General features: G+C 39.4%; 2 protein-coding genes across 2 annotated transcripts; one reads left to right on the forward strand and one right to left on the reverse strand.

The window, feature by feature from the left end:
* Positions 1-212: 212 nt before the first annotated feature.
* On the reverse strand, positions 213-5,731 carry mis18bp1 (MIS18 binding protein 1). Its single transcript, XM_053335152.1, has 16 exons — positions 4,854-5,731; positions 4,612-4,749; positions 4,164-4,462; positions 4,009-4,082; positions 3,700-3,821; positions 3,482-3,572; positions 3,224-3,333; positions 2,941-3,107; positions 2,608-2,668; positions 1,831-2,524; positions 1,544-1,697; positions 1,298-1,456; positions 1,056-1,198; positions 808-892; positions 668-722; positions 213-344 (listed from the first exon to the last, which is right to left on the reverse strand). The coding sequence occupies exons 1-16, from the start codon at positions 5,659-5,661 to the stop codon at positions 253-255; spliced, it is 3,252 nt and encodes a 1,083-aa protein (XP_053191127.1). The 5' UTR covers positions 5,662-5,731; the 3' UTR covers positions 213-252.
* A 1,757-nt stretch (positions 5,732-7,488) lies between these two features.
* Positions 7,489-13,722, forward strand: LOC128375916 (serine protease HTRA2, mitochondrial-like). The gene is made up of 8 exons (XM_053336333.1): positions 7,489-8,122; positions 9,280-9,484; positions 10,142-10,336; positions 10,556-10,588; positions 11,502-11,607; positions 11,775-11,844; positions 11,947-12,042; positions 12,463-13,722. Exons 1-8 carry the CDS (start codon positions 7,686-7,688, stop codon positions 12,626-12,628), a joined length of 1,308 nt encoding a protein of 435 aa, XP_053192308.1. The 5' UTR covers positions 7,489-7,685; the 3' UTR covers positions 12,629-13,722.
* The last annotated feature ends 52 nt before the right edge of the window (positions 13,723-13,774 follow it).

Below are 13,774 nucleotides of genomic sequence, written 5' to 3' on the forward strand. Positions count from 1 at the left end.
TTGTTTAAAAGGCTCCAATCAATCCGTTTATAGTCAGTGTGTGTGTTCGTCACACTAATTTCAGTTCTGATCCTGAGTTTACACATTAAAGAAATAAAGCAAATTCCCCCACATTTTCACGCTGACGTGAAAGACAGGGGAGTGCAGTTGTAACTTTCAAATATGAACAATAAAAACAAGGAAATAGTCACAGCTCTGCTCATTTCAATTCAAGTGAACAACTTCAGTTTTTTTTTTCAGCTGTGACTCATATCAGTCATTGTCTGAGAAGTAAAAGTCCTCTTCCTCTCCACTTTCAGGCTCTTGGTCTGGAAACATCTCCCAGGCAACAAAGGTATCATTTTCTATAGTGAAAAAAAAAATGGATTGAGATCAGCAACAAGACAGTGTTACTGTAACACATTTTAATTACAGCTTTCAAAGCCTGTTCAAGAAAAGACATTATTGTGAAAATTCATTCAACACAGAGTGACATAACCAGCACTTTACAATCTAATAATCATGCAGTAAATAAAAACACCCTCAATGAAACACTGTTAAACATCTTTAACAGCGTCAACAAAAATCAGGCATTATCATATATACTTCAGCACTGTCACTTTGGTGTTGTAATATTCCCACTAAATGGGTGTTAATTCACAATCAACACAATTTTTAGAAAACGTACCTGTGTTACAGCATTTTCTCATTCTTGGTTTAACTGTTGGTGAGGGTGTGAAGCTCTGAAAGGAAAAAAGAAGCCAATTGTGATCAGGTTTTGCTTTTTAAGTGTGGATCACAAGAATCTGAGAGATGTGAAGTTGGTACCTTTGAAGAAGCTTGTTTGTCCACGTTGAACTGATTTTTTTTCATCCTCTTCTGGAGTTGATAGACGTACTTGTCGCCATTGTTCCTTGAAATCAAGAACAAGGCAAGTTAATGCTCTCTCCAAAAACATACAAAGCCTCTGAGACATTGGGAAGGAGACCAAACTAGATTATGGTTTCCAGAGTGTGGTCTACATTCATCAATTAAATGGTGAACAAGAAAACTAGAACTAGAATTACAGAAGTCACCTGTTAGGAGAACCCATCATGCCAGGAGTGATATGTAGACAATGAGGAGTCTTCACTTCATGAAGACGTGTGGACGTGGGGGTCACAGGCTCCAGATCTGACAATGTGATGTCATTTTCTTCACTCGGACACATGGAGGGGATCTATCCATGAAGACAGACACAAGAGGGACTTATCACTCATCTTTTATGATACCAAAATCTCACAAAAATACCAAAACTTAGAAAAAAAGAGAGACAAACCTCAAAGCGTTTGTTCTGCATGTATGCCGCGCTGAAAGCATCCTCTACATCGTCTCTGGGCATGGCCTCCAGGAACTGACGCACCTGCTGCTTTCTCTTGAAGGTTCCCATACGGGCAGATATCACAGGACAATCTGGAGCTGGACACAGATTCATATCCTGTCAAAATCGCAGCAATAAACTGTGTCTGTTTTTATTTCTTATCAACATGCATGACCCTATATTACCTGTCTGTGCTGATTCCACCTTTTCCTTTTTGGTATTCTTGGCTTTCTTAGGGGTGTGGGAGTTTCCCTGCAATGTGTGCTGTTTGTGGCACTCTTCTACAGAACGTGTTCCCACCATCCTTGCTACCTTTTCCCAGTAACCTGCCTTGTGCTTAGGATAGCAAGACACAGCCCTGGAGAGCACAAACATAAAAAGAAACACATAGATATTGACAGCACTGAGCCATTAGGTTACCATACCAAATTATATGTAACTCTATTCCTCCAAAAGCAAACTGACTCATGCCACAGGAATGTGATACTTACTGTTGTAGTTTTATAAGCTCTACTTCTGTCCATTCGTCTTCATCTTGCTCTTGTGGAATAATTTTGTGTCTCTTGTCTTTCTTGCTAGATTGCGTCAACTTAGGCAAAGTCTTCATGGATGGTGATGTTTTGTTCTGTTTCTGTTTGGTTACTCTGGCTGTTTTCCTCGGCTCACTCCCACTCCCTCCTGAGGACCGACTCTGTGAAGACCTGCGCTTTGGCTGCGATTTAACAGCCTTCTCGCCCCTCTTTCCATGCACCCCTTTGCCCCGCTTCTTTGTCTTGACAGTAAAGACGTCATCTGGTGATGAGTCCTCACTCGTGGTAGATTCTGAAAGCGGTGTGACAGTGCGTCTGCTTTTGAAGCCTCTCACCGAAGGCCTGTTGGTGTTATGCGTCTCTTTTTTGGTTTTCTGTGTTGAGGGCTTTTCAGGTTTACTTTGGGATGGCGGGGCAGTGTTCACGTTTGTACTTTTTGTGGTGGAACGCTTTCGGTTGGACCTTCTTATGTTGCCGGAACATGTTTCGGGGCTGCTAATGTAATCGCTCGGCGTGTCCCTGGGAGGCTCAGCTGGACTGGGGGGCTTCTCTTCGTGGTTAACCTTGGCTCGGTCACGTTTGCGAAGTGGAGCTTTGACTCTTCTCAGTGGTACAGGCATCTCATTATCACTGGTTGACTCATATTGTTTACGGCCTAGAAAGACAAAGAGTTTATCAGCATGCAACTCAAAGCTCATCCAATAATACCAAAGCTACCTTTATACTGACTAGCTTTACCTTCACTGCAGAGCACTCGGGCAGGAGTCTGTGAAATGGCACACACCGTTGTACTGACTTTCTGAAAGATGGAAAAATGACTGATCATAATCAGGACTATCAACTGCAAGACAAGCGCCCCTCAAAGACAAAAATATCTTAAGTGTTTTTTTATTAAAGGCATACTACGCAGGATTGATTGGTAACTGTTAACAGAACATTCATTCACTCATGCTGTTATTGGTTGGGGGCTACACACCCACTGCCCAAAAGTGGAAGCACAGACACATCCTAAAAAAATCCTGCATATTACGCCTCTATTTAACCCATATGAGTTCAATGCTGGCTGCTTACAGGTTGGCAGATGGAGGTATCGTAGCCTTCGTAGATGGTAACATTCATTTGCGTGTCCCAAAAGACTCTTCCTCCTTTCCAGTATTCCAATGGCGGCCTGATCACTCGACCGCTCCGAGACACTTTAGTAGAGGAGGAAGAGGCGGAGGGGGGAGGACAGAACTCAGCTGCAGGAGAGAGAAAAAAAAAGTCTAAGTAAACAAAGTTGCTGTCCTTGAATATTCCCGTGCAGTGCACTTATTGCTACTTTAATCTTCTTCTGTATCTTTTCTCTTGCACTTACGTGTCTTCAAAGGTTTTTGCCTGTTCTTCTTCACAGTGCTGTTTTGTGCAGAATCCTTAGACGTCACCTTAGCCACAATGCTTCTCCCTGCACGCTTCTTTTCTGTTTCCCTGCTTAGGTGTCTACATCAAAACAAAATCCAGCTCTTCAGTAAACATTATTATTTTGACCTATCTGTGAATATGATAATCATGCAACAGTCATTTCATCTAAGGCATTGTATTCAGCATCCTCAGCAAAAACAGTCCTGTGTCTTACTCTGTTGACTCTGACAGAAACTTCTCATAAAGCTCCTTCCAGTTCAGAGGGAAACCTTTAACGAACTCCTTCAAAAGCCACTTAGGAAACTCTGCAGGTTAAAAGGTGGTAGAGCAAGAAAGCATATTAGTCCATGCAGTGTTTACAGTTGTATTGGCCTATGTCAAATATATCTTAAATGGAAGTTATAAACCCGTACAAGTGCTGAACCAGCTTACCAGAGTCCTCAGTCCTCTGCATCTTGCCAACCAAGATGTAAACCCTGCCAGAAATTGTCTTCAGTACAGAATTAGAAACTCTCTCCACAATGATGTTGCTGTTCCATGGTACATTGTTCTCCCTGAGCAGAAGTGGTAAAAATAAATAGCAGTTTTCACATCACACGAACTTAAGAAAAATCTGCTATCCAAAGCATGAGAACAGTTTTCATCATAATTGGAAATGAGCTATAGTTAACTTTGATTACTTTGCAGAAACATTTCAAACATTCACAAAAGGCTGAATATTAAAATCATATCTTATCTTACTTGCAAAATCCATCAACAAACAGGCCCTTCTGATTCTTTCTCAAGAACCACTTTGTAAGGTGAATCACACTTTCCTACCAAGAGACAAAAACACAAGCCTGGTGAGGAACGACTGACAAAAATCCTTCAACATTTACTAAGAAACGTCTACTCACGGTGGGGAACATTGTCTGCTGGGACCATTTGTTGTGCTTAAACACAGCCTTGTTTTTCTTTGGGACGGTAATCCGTGGAGAATTGAGCACAAGCGAATCTTCAAACAAAACAGGTTGTGAAGGCGCAGCGGGGGGTGGGATGTCAGAGGGGTCTGTGTCTGACTGGCTGTCAGCTGACTCTAATCTGGACCGGCTGACCATTGTCACACTCTCTGGAACACCTCTGAAGGCAGCATCCACTGTCTCACCTGTATTGTCAGCTGTGGAGGGTGGCGTGTCTGTGGACTGATGGTAACGATCTGTGGGGAAAATGAAAGGTATAATGAGAACCAAAAATACAAATAATAAGAACCTTGACTTAAAAAAAAACCCTAACCCTAACCCTAACCCATGGCCCATGTACCCACTTTGTCTTTGCTGAGTCAGACTCCACTTCAAACACACTCACCCACATCCACGTGTTCCCTTGTGCTGCTGCTGACTTCATGAACTTCCTGCTGCTCTTGTCTGTTCTCCCTCTCCTTCATCCACGCAAACATCTTGGCCGGAGACATCGGAGTGATTTTTTGCAAAGCGACACTGCAGCCTGTTCAAAACAACAAAGCCATAAACATAAAGTCAGTTTGTCCCCTGTACAGATGACACAAGAAAAAGAGTTTCACTGAATTCAAAGTTGCAATAATCTCTTACGGGTCTGTGCCAAGGATCTCGGTTGTGCAAACATGGGTTCATGGGTCATCTGGTGCTCAGCAGGTAATGAACATCCTCTGACAGTACCCAAATCCTCTGCTAACATGTTGTAGTGCGTGCCATCCTCACTGAAATCAGCTGAGCTTTTCCTTTCTTGTAGTTGATTTATGACTTCATTGCAGACCTCCTTTGTGCTGCTGCTAACTTTGTTCATCTCTTGCTGTCCCCATTTTCTCTTTCTTAACCTATTCCTCACGGGGGAAAACATCTTGTCTGGAGACATCAGTTTCTCAAGAGGAGCACAATCCTCCTCGGACATCGAACCTCCACAGCTGTTTTGTACTGGCTGTTTCTTCACTGGAGTCCTGCTGGTCCCAGTGAAACCACTGACCAGAGGATGAAACACATTTGTGGACTCCAGTAAAGCTCTCTTTGTTGGTGTCTGTGGGTGTCCTTTGTCAGTCATAAGCGGCATTTCCACCACAGGGTTGCAGCTGAAGTCCGAGTATGGATACCCCAGGCTTTTCTGTGGGCTGGAAATGGGTGAGAGTGTCAGGGCCTCCGCTTCATCACGGTAAGAGCCAATCTTGTGATTCTCCTTGAGCTCTTCGGGCAACCAGGTGCTCTGTTTTCTCCTCCTGGGCGAGGTGAAGTATGCTCCATGTTTCTCTCTGACGTTACCCAGCGGATCCTTCGCACATATCGCTTCTCGCTGTACTTTAGATTTCAGTTTGGCGAACACCTTGGCCGGAGATTCATACCGAGGGTTTTGGTGTTGCAATAACGACAAATTATGATACGACGCCATCGTTTCTAGAAAAAGAAAAAACCGATCATTATGTTATCGGAGGTATATGCTAGCACTTAGCTCGCTACTAACTGGCCTGAAAATTTCAAATTTGGCTGCAATCATGTGACGTAGTTCAAAAATAACACGTCATTTCCGTTGGAGGCGTGCGCAGTTATTTATTTATTTTCATTGAAATTATTTTATCTTCTTTATACTTCTTTATTTAGTTATTTTTCCTTTATTTCTATTGAAATTATTTTTACCTTTTTTATACCTCTTTTTGTCTATTTTTTATTTATGAACTGGAATGACTGGTTGCTTGTATATTTTTTGTTTATTCTATTATAAATTATGCTCAATAAAGAATAAAGAAAAGGGGATTGTATTATAATTTATTAAATAACTTCAAGTAATTGAATAATGCTTAAAAATCGTTCAAGCTTTCTTAAAAAAACAAATGAACAATGAAACATGTTTTTCTTGCCGTGATCATTCCTCCTGTTCATACTGGCCACTAGAAGATCCCTTCATAATGCATTTATGATGTAAGTCATCGGGAAGCAATTTTTTAATTGCTTTTGGTTTTAAGGATGATTGAGTTGACTGAATGTATTGTTTGATTTCATTGCTAAAGGCAATAAAGCATGGTCTCTTAACCGTAAATTCACTTTTATGGATATAGAATTTGTCCATTAGCCTATAATAATAGTAAGATTTATCATGTACAAATGAGGTTTTTTTTCTGTGTGTTATTTTCCATAAGACCAAACAATGCATTCTTCCAAATTAAATTAAACATTTCATCAATATTTTTAACAATAAAATCACAATGGTTTTATCAAAATATCTTCCAAAATGGGCAATGTCAAAATAAATGTACAATAGTTTCTGGACATTCATAACAAAATCTACAACTCACATCCATGTCTCGTTTAAATCTCTTTTTAAGATAACTTTTAGCTGGATAAACTTTATGAATGAGTTTAAAGGACATTTTCTTAACTTTATTGGTGATTAAGTACTGATTTAGTAGCAGCCACGCCTTCCTCTACACCATGTCATCCACAAATTGATTCCAATATAGAGAAGAAAAGTGTCCAAAGAGAGTCAGGGAAGCAGAAATAATCAAGGTCAGGTCCTGGTTAATCTACAAGAGAGAAAAAAGATGTTCTATAGTTTCAGTATCTCAGTTGCAAAAAGTACTGATATTTAAATAATTGGTGTAAGACATTACACGGGTAAATCTTGTTCATCATTTTAAAATGAACCTCTTAGTTTTTGGTAGAACTGGAAAAGAGAGATGGTTCTTATCTTGCTGGTTCTGCCTATGAACTTACTGGTGAGTTCCTGTAACACGTTTCCTCTTCAAGGTTGATTGGAGAAGTAGGTGAGAAATATTGTGATGTTACACAAGAAGCTAAATACAGGAAGCAGAATGAGTTTTCTTTTGAAAAGATCAGCTGAAGTTGTTGGTCTTTTTGTCAGTTGTAATTAACAGTACTGCCAGACTAGAAAATCTGAAAAAAATGTCATTATTGACATAGATGCAGCAAGGATCTGGGTGTTGAGGGAGTTTTTGGATAAGTTGTGCAGCAGCTGTTGAGCCAAGCTTTAGTTTCTTTAGTTAGTGGGAAATGGGTGGGAATAGATTATTAGTATCATTTTGAGTCAGTGGAAACTTTAGTTCAAAGCCTGTGGCAAGTCTTAATTACTAAAGAGTACAGGAATGATAAGGAGGATTTAGTTTATCGAGCCACCGTGTAGTCCAGCAGGCGGCGGTAATGCAGCAATAAACTTGTTTGCCAACCTTCATTAAAACGCGAGAAGAAGAAGGAAGGCGGAAACGCTGGTCTGAAGTGTCGCTGGATAAGTGTCGTGTAAGTTAGATAACATTGAAATTGAAAGGAAATATCGGCATTGTTTTATTTTTTTATTGATTCAAATACTTTTTAAAAACAAGTCACTCTTAGTTGACTTTAGTATTTGGGATATTTGGGAAAGAGTTTTAGAGGCTGTTGAAGCGGTGACTGAACTGATGCAACATGGCAGCAGCTGCTGTCAATAGGTGTTTTCTGTCAGCTATAAGGAGACACACTGCCTGTCACAACCGTGGACTGAGCTCTGTCCTCCGGGTGTCCTCTGCCGGGACAGTAGAGGGACACAGCAGCCTGGACAGGAGAGCTGTAGCCGGGGACGGGAGAGGAGATGGTCGGGACAGCAGCAGCTATCCTCTGCTGTCGGTGTCGGTAGGTTTGGGACTGTGTGGTGCGGTACTTCTGGACAGAAAAGAAGAAGAAGAAGAAGAAAAAGTGACCGATAGAAGAGCCTCAGTGTCCCAGAGGTTTCTTGAACTCATCCTGCCATCGGCTCACTGTGCCTCTCCCTTTAAACCTGACAGCCCCCGGTATAAATACAACTTCATTGCAGATGTGGTCGAAAAGTCCACTCCAGCTGTTGTGTACATTGAGATAGTCGGCAGGTGAGCTATCTTAAATTGTCAATTAACGTCTCATTATCTTAATAATCTACACACTGATTACTGACTAGATACAGTGGGGTTCAAAAATCTGAGACTGGGAAAGTGGTGTCAGATTTTTGGACCCTATTGTATCTACAGTATATCACAACTTTAGTACAATACAGATATTTGTTTTCTGATGTTATTGGTAATAAATCCAATTAATCTGTGATTCATGATGGACTGTCATCTGATTTTATAAATGAATCAATAGTAATAATTGTTGTCTGAAGTCCTACCAGGCAGGTGTTACACCCAGTTTCCTGTTACCTGTTTATCCAGTGCAGGCGTTTTTTTATCAGAGTCTTACATAGGTCTGTCTGTAGAGCACCAATATGTAAACTGCCAATATTTGCTCAATATTTTGGTCCTTTTCCTGTAGCTGATTCTCATGTGTCAAAATGTGCAACACTATCTAAAAACTATGTGGACACCTTTTTTGGTAACACTTATAAAAATGTAGCATGTGATTGTATGGGTTGTTTTTGTAACAACTGTTTGGTATTTGTATAAAGTTCATCACCTATCATATAAGGTGACAAAGGTCCATCAGTCTCATAAATATGTTTCTCTTGTCAGCTGAAAAATCCTGACTGTTGTTTTAAGACAGACATACAAAACAGACAACAATTATTGAAAGTGATCAGAAGATTTTTTTTATTTTTATTTTTTTTGACATATTATTATTATTATTATTTGACATATTTTTTGAAATATTTATACAATTACATTATTTTTATATATATTATTATAATCAATGAAACAACTAATTCAACACTTGACAACTAAATTGTCCTTAGTGGTGAGTATTGGCAATCAATTGGTTTCCAGACCTTTAGTGGCCCAGAAAAGCCCCAGGTTCACTGTGATGTTATTGGTTGTGTTAATGTGATTAACTTTAATTTTGTCTACATACTTGTGTGAGTATGCACTACTAAAACACATTATCAGCTGGCATGATAAGGGCCTTAAGATAGATGCTGCTTACCTGTTAGTCCTCTTAAAGCAGGAGTCAAAGGCCAAGACAACAATTTTGTTTTACACTGTGTGCAGATTAACCCAAATTATAAATGATCCTCCAAAGCCAAATATGATCACCGGCTTTTGTTACCTTACAGGCACCCATTTTCAGGACGGGAAGTCGCAGTGTCCAATGGCTCTGGTTTCATTATCAGCAGTGATGGTCTCATTGTCACCAATGCCCATGTTGTGGCCAACAAGAAGGGCGTCCGTGTGAAACTCACCAATGGAGCAACCTACCATGCCACTGTGCAAGATGTTGACCCAGTGGCAGACATCGCCACCATCAAAATCACTGCCCAGGTGAGAAAAAAAGTTAGCTCGTGTCACAATGGTTGCTAATTTTCCTGAAGTCTGCATATTAACACACACCACAGACTCTGTAACAGAGAAATCAGAAATGTCCAAAAGTAAATAAAATCAAGATAAAAGAAAATATTAACAAAACAGTAATGAGGAGAACATAAAACAAAGCTAGAATATGATTCAAATTAGTTATAGAAAATAATGAGCAAAAATCATTTTTCTTATGAGAAAGCTAATACTTTGTTCTTGTGACTTTATGTTCTTTACAGTAAATTCTAACATATTGTGCAGTTTTGCTTGTTTATCTATTAGGTGGAAATGGTCTTAAAGGTAGATTATATGAAGCAGTAAGAGGCAAGTTCCTCTCATATATCAGAGCATTGATCCTTTTCTGTGTCATCAGTTAGTCTCTTTCTATTAAATAACATTCATACACTCTATAATGAAACAATATAAGAGCAAAGTTCATGAATAGTCTTCTGTTTGTTCCATTGATAATGACTTAAAATACTTCTCTATGTAGAAGGCTGCTTGAATGCTGTATTGTGATAGGAGAGTTAATAGTTGGTTCAACATCTGTATCTGATGTACAAGCAGTGAGGATGCACTTTCAAACTGCTCTTCTGTCTCTGCCTCCTCTCCTCTGACACGTAGAATCCTTTGCCCACGCTCACACTTGGTCAGTCATCTGGTGTTCGACAAGGAGAGTTTGTGGTCGCCATGGGAAGTCCTTTCGCTTTACGGAACACAATCACGTCAGGAATCATCAGCTCAGTACAGAGAGGCAGTAAGGAGCTGGGCCTGAACAACTCCAACATGGAGTACATCCAAACTGATGCAGCAATCGATGTGAGTTTCTCCACAATAATGCTATATTAAGGTGTATATATACTTTCTATGTATGTTTTTTTCATTTTATAAATGTTTTAATAATTTAGAATATTAGTTAAAGATACAAATGTGTGATGAGTACTCAAAAATATAAAGACTTAGAACTGAACTTAATGTGACTCAGAAACATGTCATACTCAGCTTCTTAATGTCATGTGTGACTGGTTTGTTTTACAGTTTGGAAACTCTGGAGGTCCCCTCATTAACTTGGTGAGTCAGTGATCTTGTTTAAACCTGCTCTGGCTAGTTTGATGTGTAACATTTGAATGGACAGGGGATTTTTTTTTTTTAAGATTTTGTTGGCATAGACGCCTTTATTTAGCAATAGACTGACAGGAAACATAGGAGAGAGAGAGGGGGTGTGACATGCATCAAAGGACTTCCGATCAGGGTTTGAACCGGGGTTGGCTGCGTATATGGCATATGCTGGCATACCGTGGACAGGGGATTTTGAAGGAAGTGTTTAATGTACTGGATATAAAGATGTTAATATTACATGAAAGTATATTTGTTTTCATCTTCTTGTCTGTTGTTGTATATTGTATATACTGTACAGTGTGTACAACACCTGGCAAAAATGATGGAATCACCACTCTTGCAGGATGTTCATTCAATTGTTTAATTTTGTAGAAAAAAAGCTAATCACAGACATGTCACAAAATTATATTTATTCAAAATGCCAACCTTCTGGCTTTAAGAAACATTAAAAAAAAAGAAAAATGTTTTTATCAGTCTCAATTGCTTTTTTTAGATCAAGCAGAGGAAAAAAATATCGAATCACTCAATTCTGAGGAAAATATTATGGAATCATGAAAAAAACACTACACCATTAGTACTTTGTTACACCACCTCTGGCTTTTATGACAGCTTGAATTCTCTGAGGCATATATATTTGTATTTGACTGCAGAAAATGAGAGATTTTAGCCCAGACTAGTAGTACTCGTGGCATTGATGTTTGATTAGTAAGACAAATGTTTAAAGTGTTGTTCTGTTGGTGTTCAAGCCTCCTGTTGCTATCAATAAAACAGCTGACTACTATAAACTGCCAATTAACTGTTTGCTCTTATCTTGTACGTTACTTATCTATTTATTTTCTGAATGCCTCATCTCTTATTTAATCAGGACGGTGAAGTCATCGGTATAAACACCATGAAGGTCACTGCAGGGATCTCCTTCGCTATTCCATCTGATCGCGTGAGACTGTTCCTCGATCAAGCAGCAAAAAAGAGTGAGAACCAAAAGCAGCACATCACATCCTGTTTCTTTCCTCCATATATTCTGTAGCCCTCAACTGCGTACTTATGTGTCTTTAGAAGAGAAAGATAACAGAATCAGATGTTGTTTTTTATGTGAAAGAAATTACACTCATTCACTGTTTTTCCCATTTTCTCACAGGTTCCTGGTTTGGGGAGTCAGATACTAAGCGGAGATACATTGGTGTCATGATGCTGACACTGACGCCAAGGTAAACACTAAAGCATTAGTTACACCTGTGATGAAACAGCATAGTCTAGTTAGAGCAGCAATCTAATATGTTTGTTTTTTTTGTTTGGTGCTGTTGCTTTAGCATCATCGCTGACCTGCAGTTGAGAGACCCAAACTTTCCTGATGTGACACACGGCATCCTGATTCACAGAGTCATCAGGGGCTCCCCCGCTAACAGGTTAGCTACTGTGGGTTTAGATGTGGGATAAAGAGTGTTCTCATTATACCAGTTATACCTGTGGTTCAGTTGGTAATAGAGATACCCGCTTTAATGGATTCTGTGTGTGTCTGAGAGACAGCCCACATTATGTAGATCTTACGACATACTGACAGTAAACAGCTTTACTTTATTTGCAAATAACAAATTGAAAACTGAATTTTACAGGCATGGATACCATCTTGGCAAATCATGATAATTTGGTGAAAAAAATGTTTTTGAAGTCAGGTTTTAATCAAAGTTAGCCAATTTGTAGACTGAATATGGATTGTCATTAAATTTAACCTGCCCACAGATTCTCCCCAGTCTTTGTCAGTCAGAGTTAGTACAATGGACAAACTGAACTGTTAGTAACCCACAGTGCTGTCATCTTTGTTTCAGAGCTGGCATGTTACCAGGAGACATTGTGTTGGAGATCAACGGGGTGGAAGTGCACACCTCAGAGGAGATCTACCAGGCTGTGCGCAGCAGTGACAAAATCACTATGGTGGTACGAAGAGGACAAGAGCTGCTTAAATTGCAAATGACTCCTGAATACACAGAGTGACACTAACCACACAAGACGCTGTCCTGATGGACAGACAGCGACATGACTTAATTTATGTCTACAGGAAGACACTGTGAAAGATTTTCTTTTAATTATTTTTTGGGCATTTTTGCCTTTTGTTAGACAGTAAGGGGCAGAGCGGTTGAAAGGAAACGAGGGGAGCAGAAGAGAGAAATGGGTATGCAACAACAAAGGTCCCTTGCTGGACTCAAACCAGGGACGTTGCAGGTATATGCCATGTGCTGTAACCTCTCGGCTACAAGGGCACTCCAGTGACATTTTTTTAAACTCATGATTTTGTTGTTGAGTTCTAGTATTGGTGCTGTAATATGGTACTGTACGTTAAATGACAACTGTTAGACTGCTCAACCTCCTCTGAAGTTGTCTGTTCTATGTGGCTGATAACTACACCAGGATTTTCTTACTGTGTGAATCGTGATGAAGCTGTCAGCACCTGAGGACTCAGATGGATTGTTCAACATCCAATTTTTTGTTCCTGGGTTTATGAAAGTGCATTAAAACAATATTGTCTTACTTAATCATTAACTCCTACCTGGTGGAACAGCAAAACTGTTTCTTGTGATGATTTGTGTTTCTGCCACCCAACAATGCAGTGTTTGTAAATTGAAAGTTAATGAAACTTGAAACAATATACTTTAATAAAGCCATTTAATGTTAGACAGCAATAAGAAGCATGAGAGACCCACAAATATGGCATGGATCAATAGTATTAAACTGACTACTATTAACACAGCAAACAAGTTTGACAACTCACAGATGCTGCTATGATGACAATGATCACACAGATAAAATATGACTTTTTGAGATCCCACTTAGGCAAACTGGACTGTTTTGATTAAGTCACACAATAAAAACCAAAGAACATGAATTCACTTTCATGTTAGAGGAAAAATCTTTCATGATAAGAAACAAATAAAGTGAACAGATTACTCATTTCATTTAGACAGTAAGAGGTCGACGCCATGAAGCCGTACGGAGTAAATTAAAATTTCCCTGGTATATGTACAGTAACACACACTTACAGTAAAATAAAGTGAAATGTACTGGACTGCTACACAATTAAATGCATTTACCTCAAAGACTGATAACTATTAAATGGAGAGAACATTCAAACCACCTTAGGTT

Source organism: Scomber japonicus, chromosome 16 (genome assembly GCF_027409825.1).
Source record: "Scomber japonicus isolate fScoJap1 chromosome 16, fScoJap1.pri, whole genome shotgun sequence".
Lineage (NCBI taxonomy): Eukaryota > Metazoa > Chordata > Actinopteri > Scombriformes > Scombridae > Scomber > Scomber japonicus.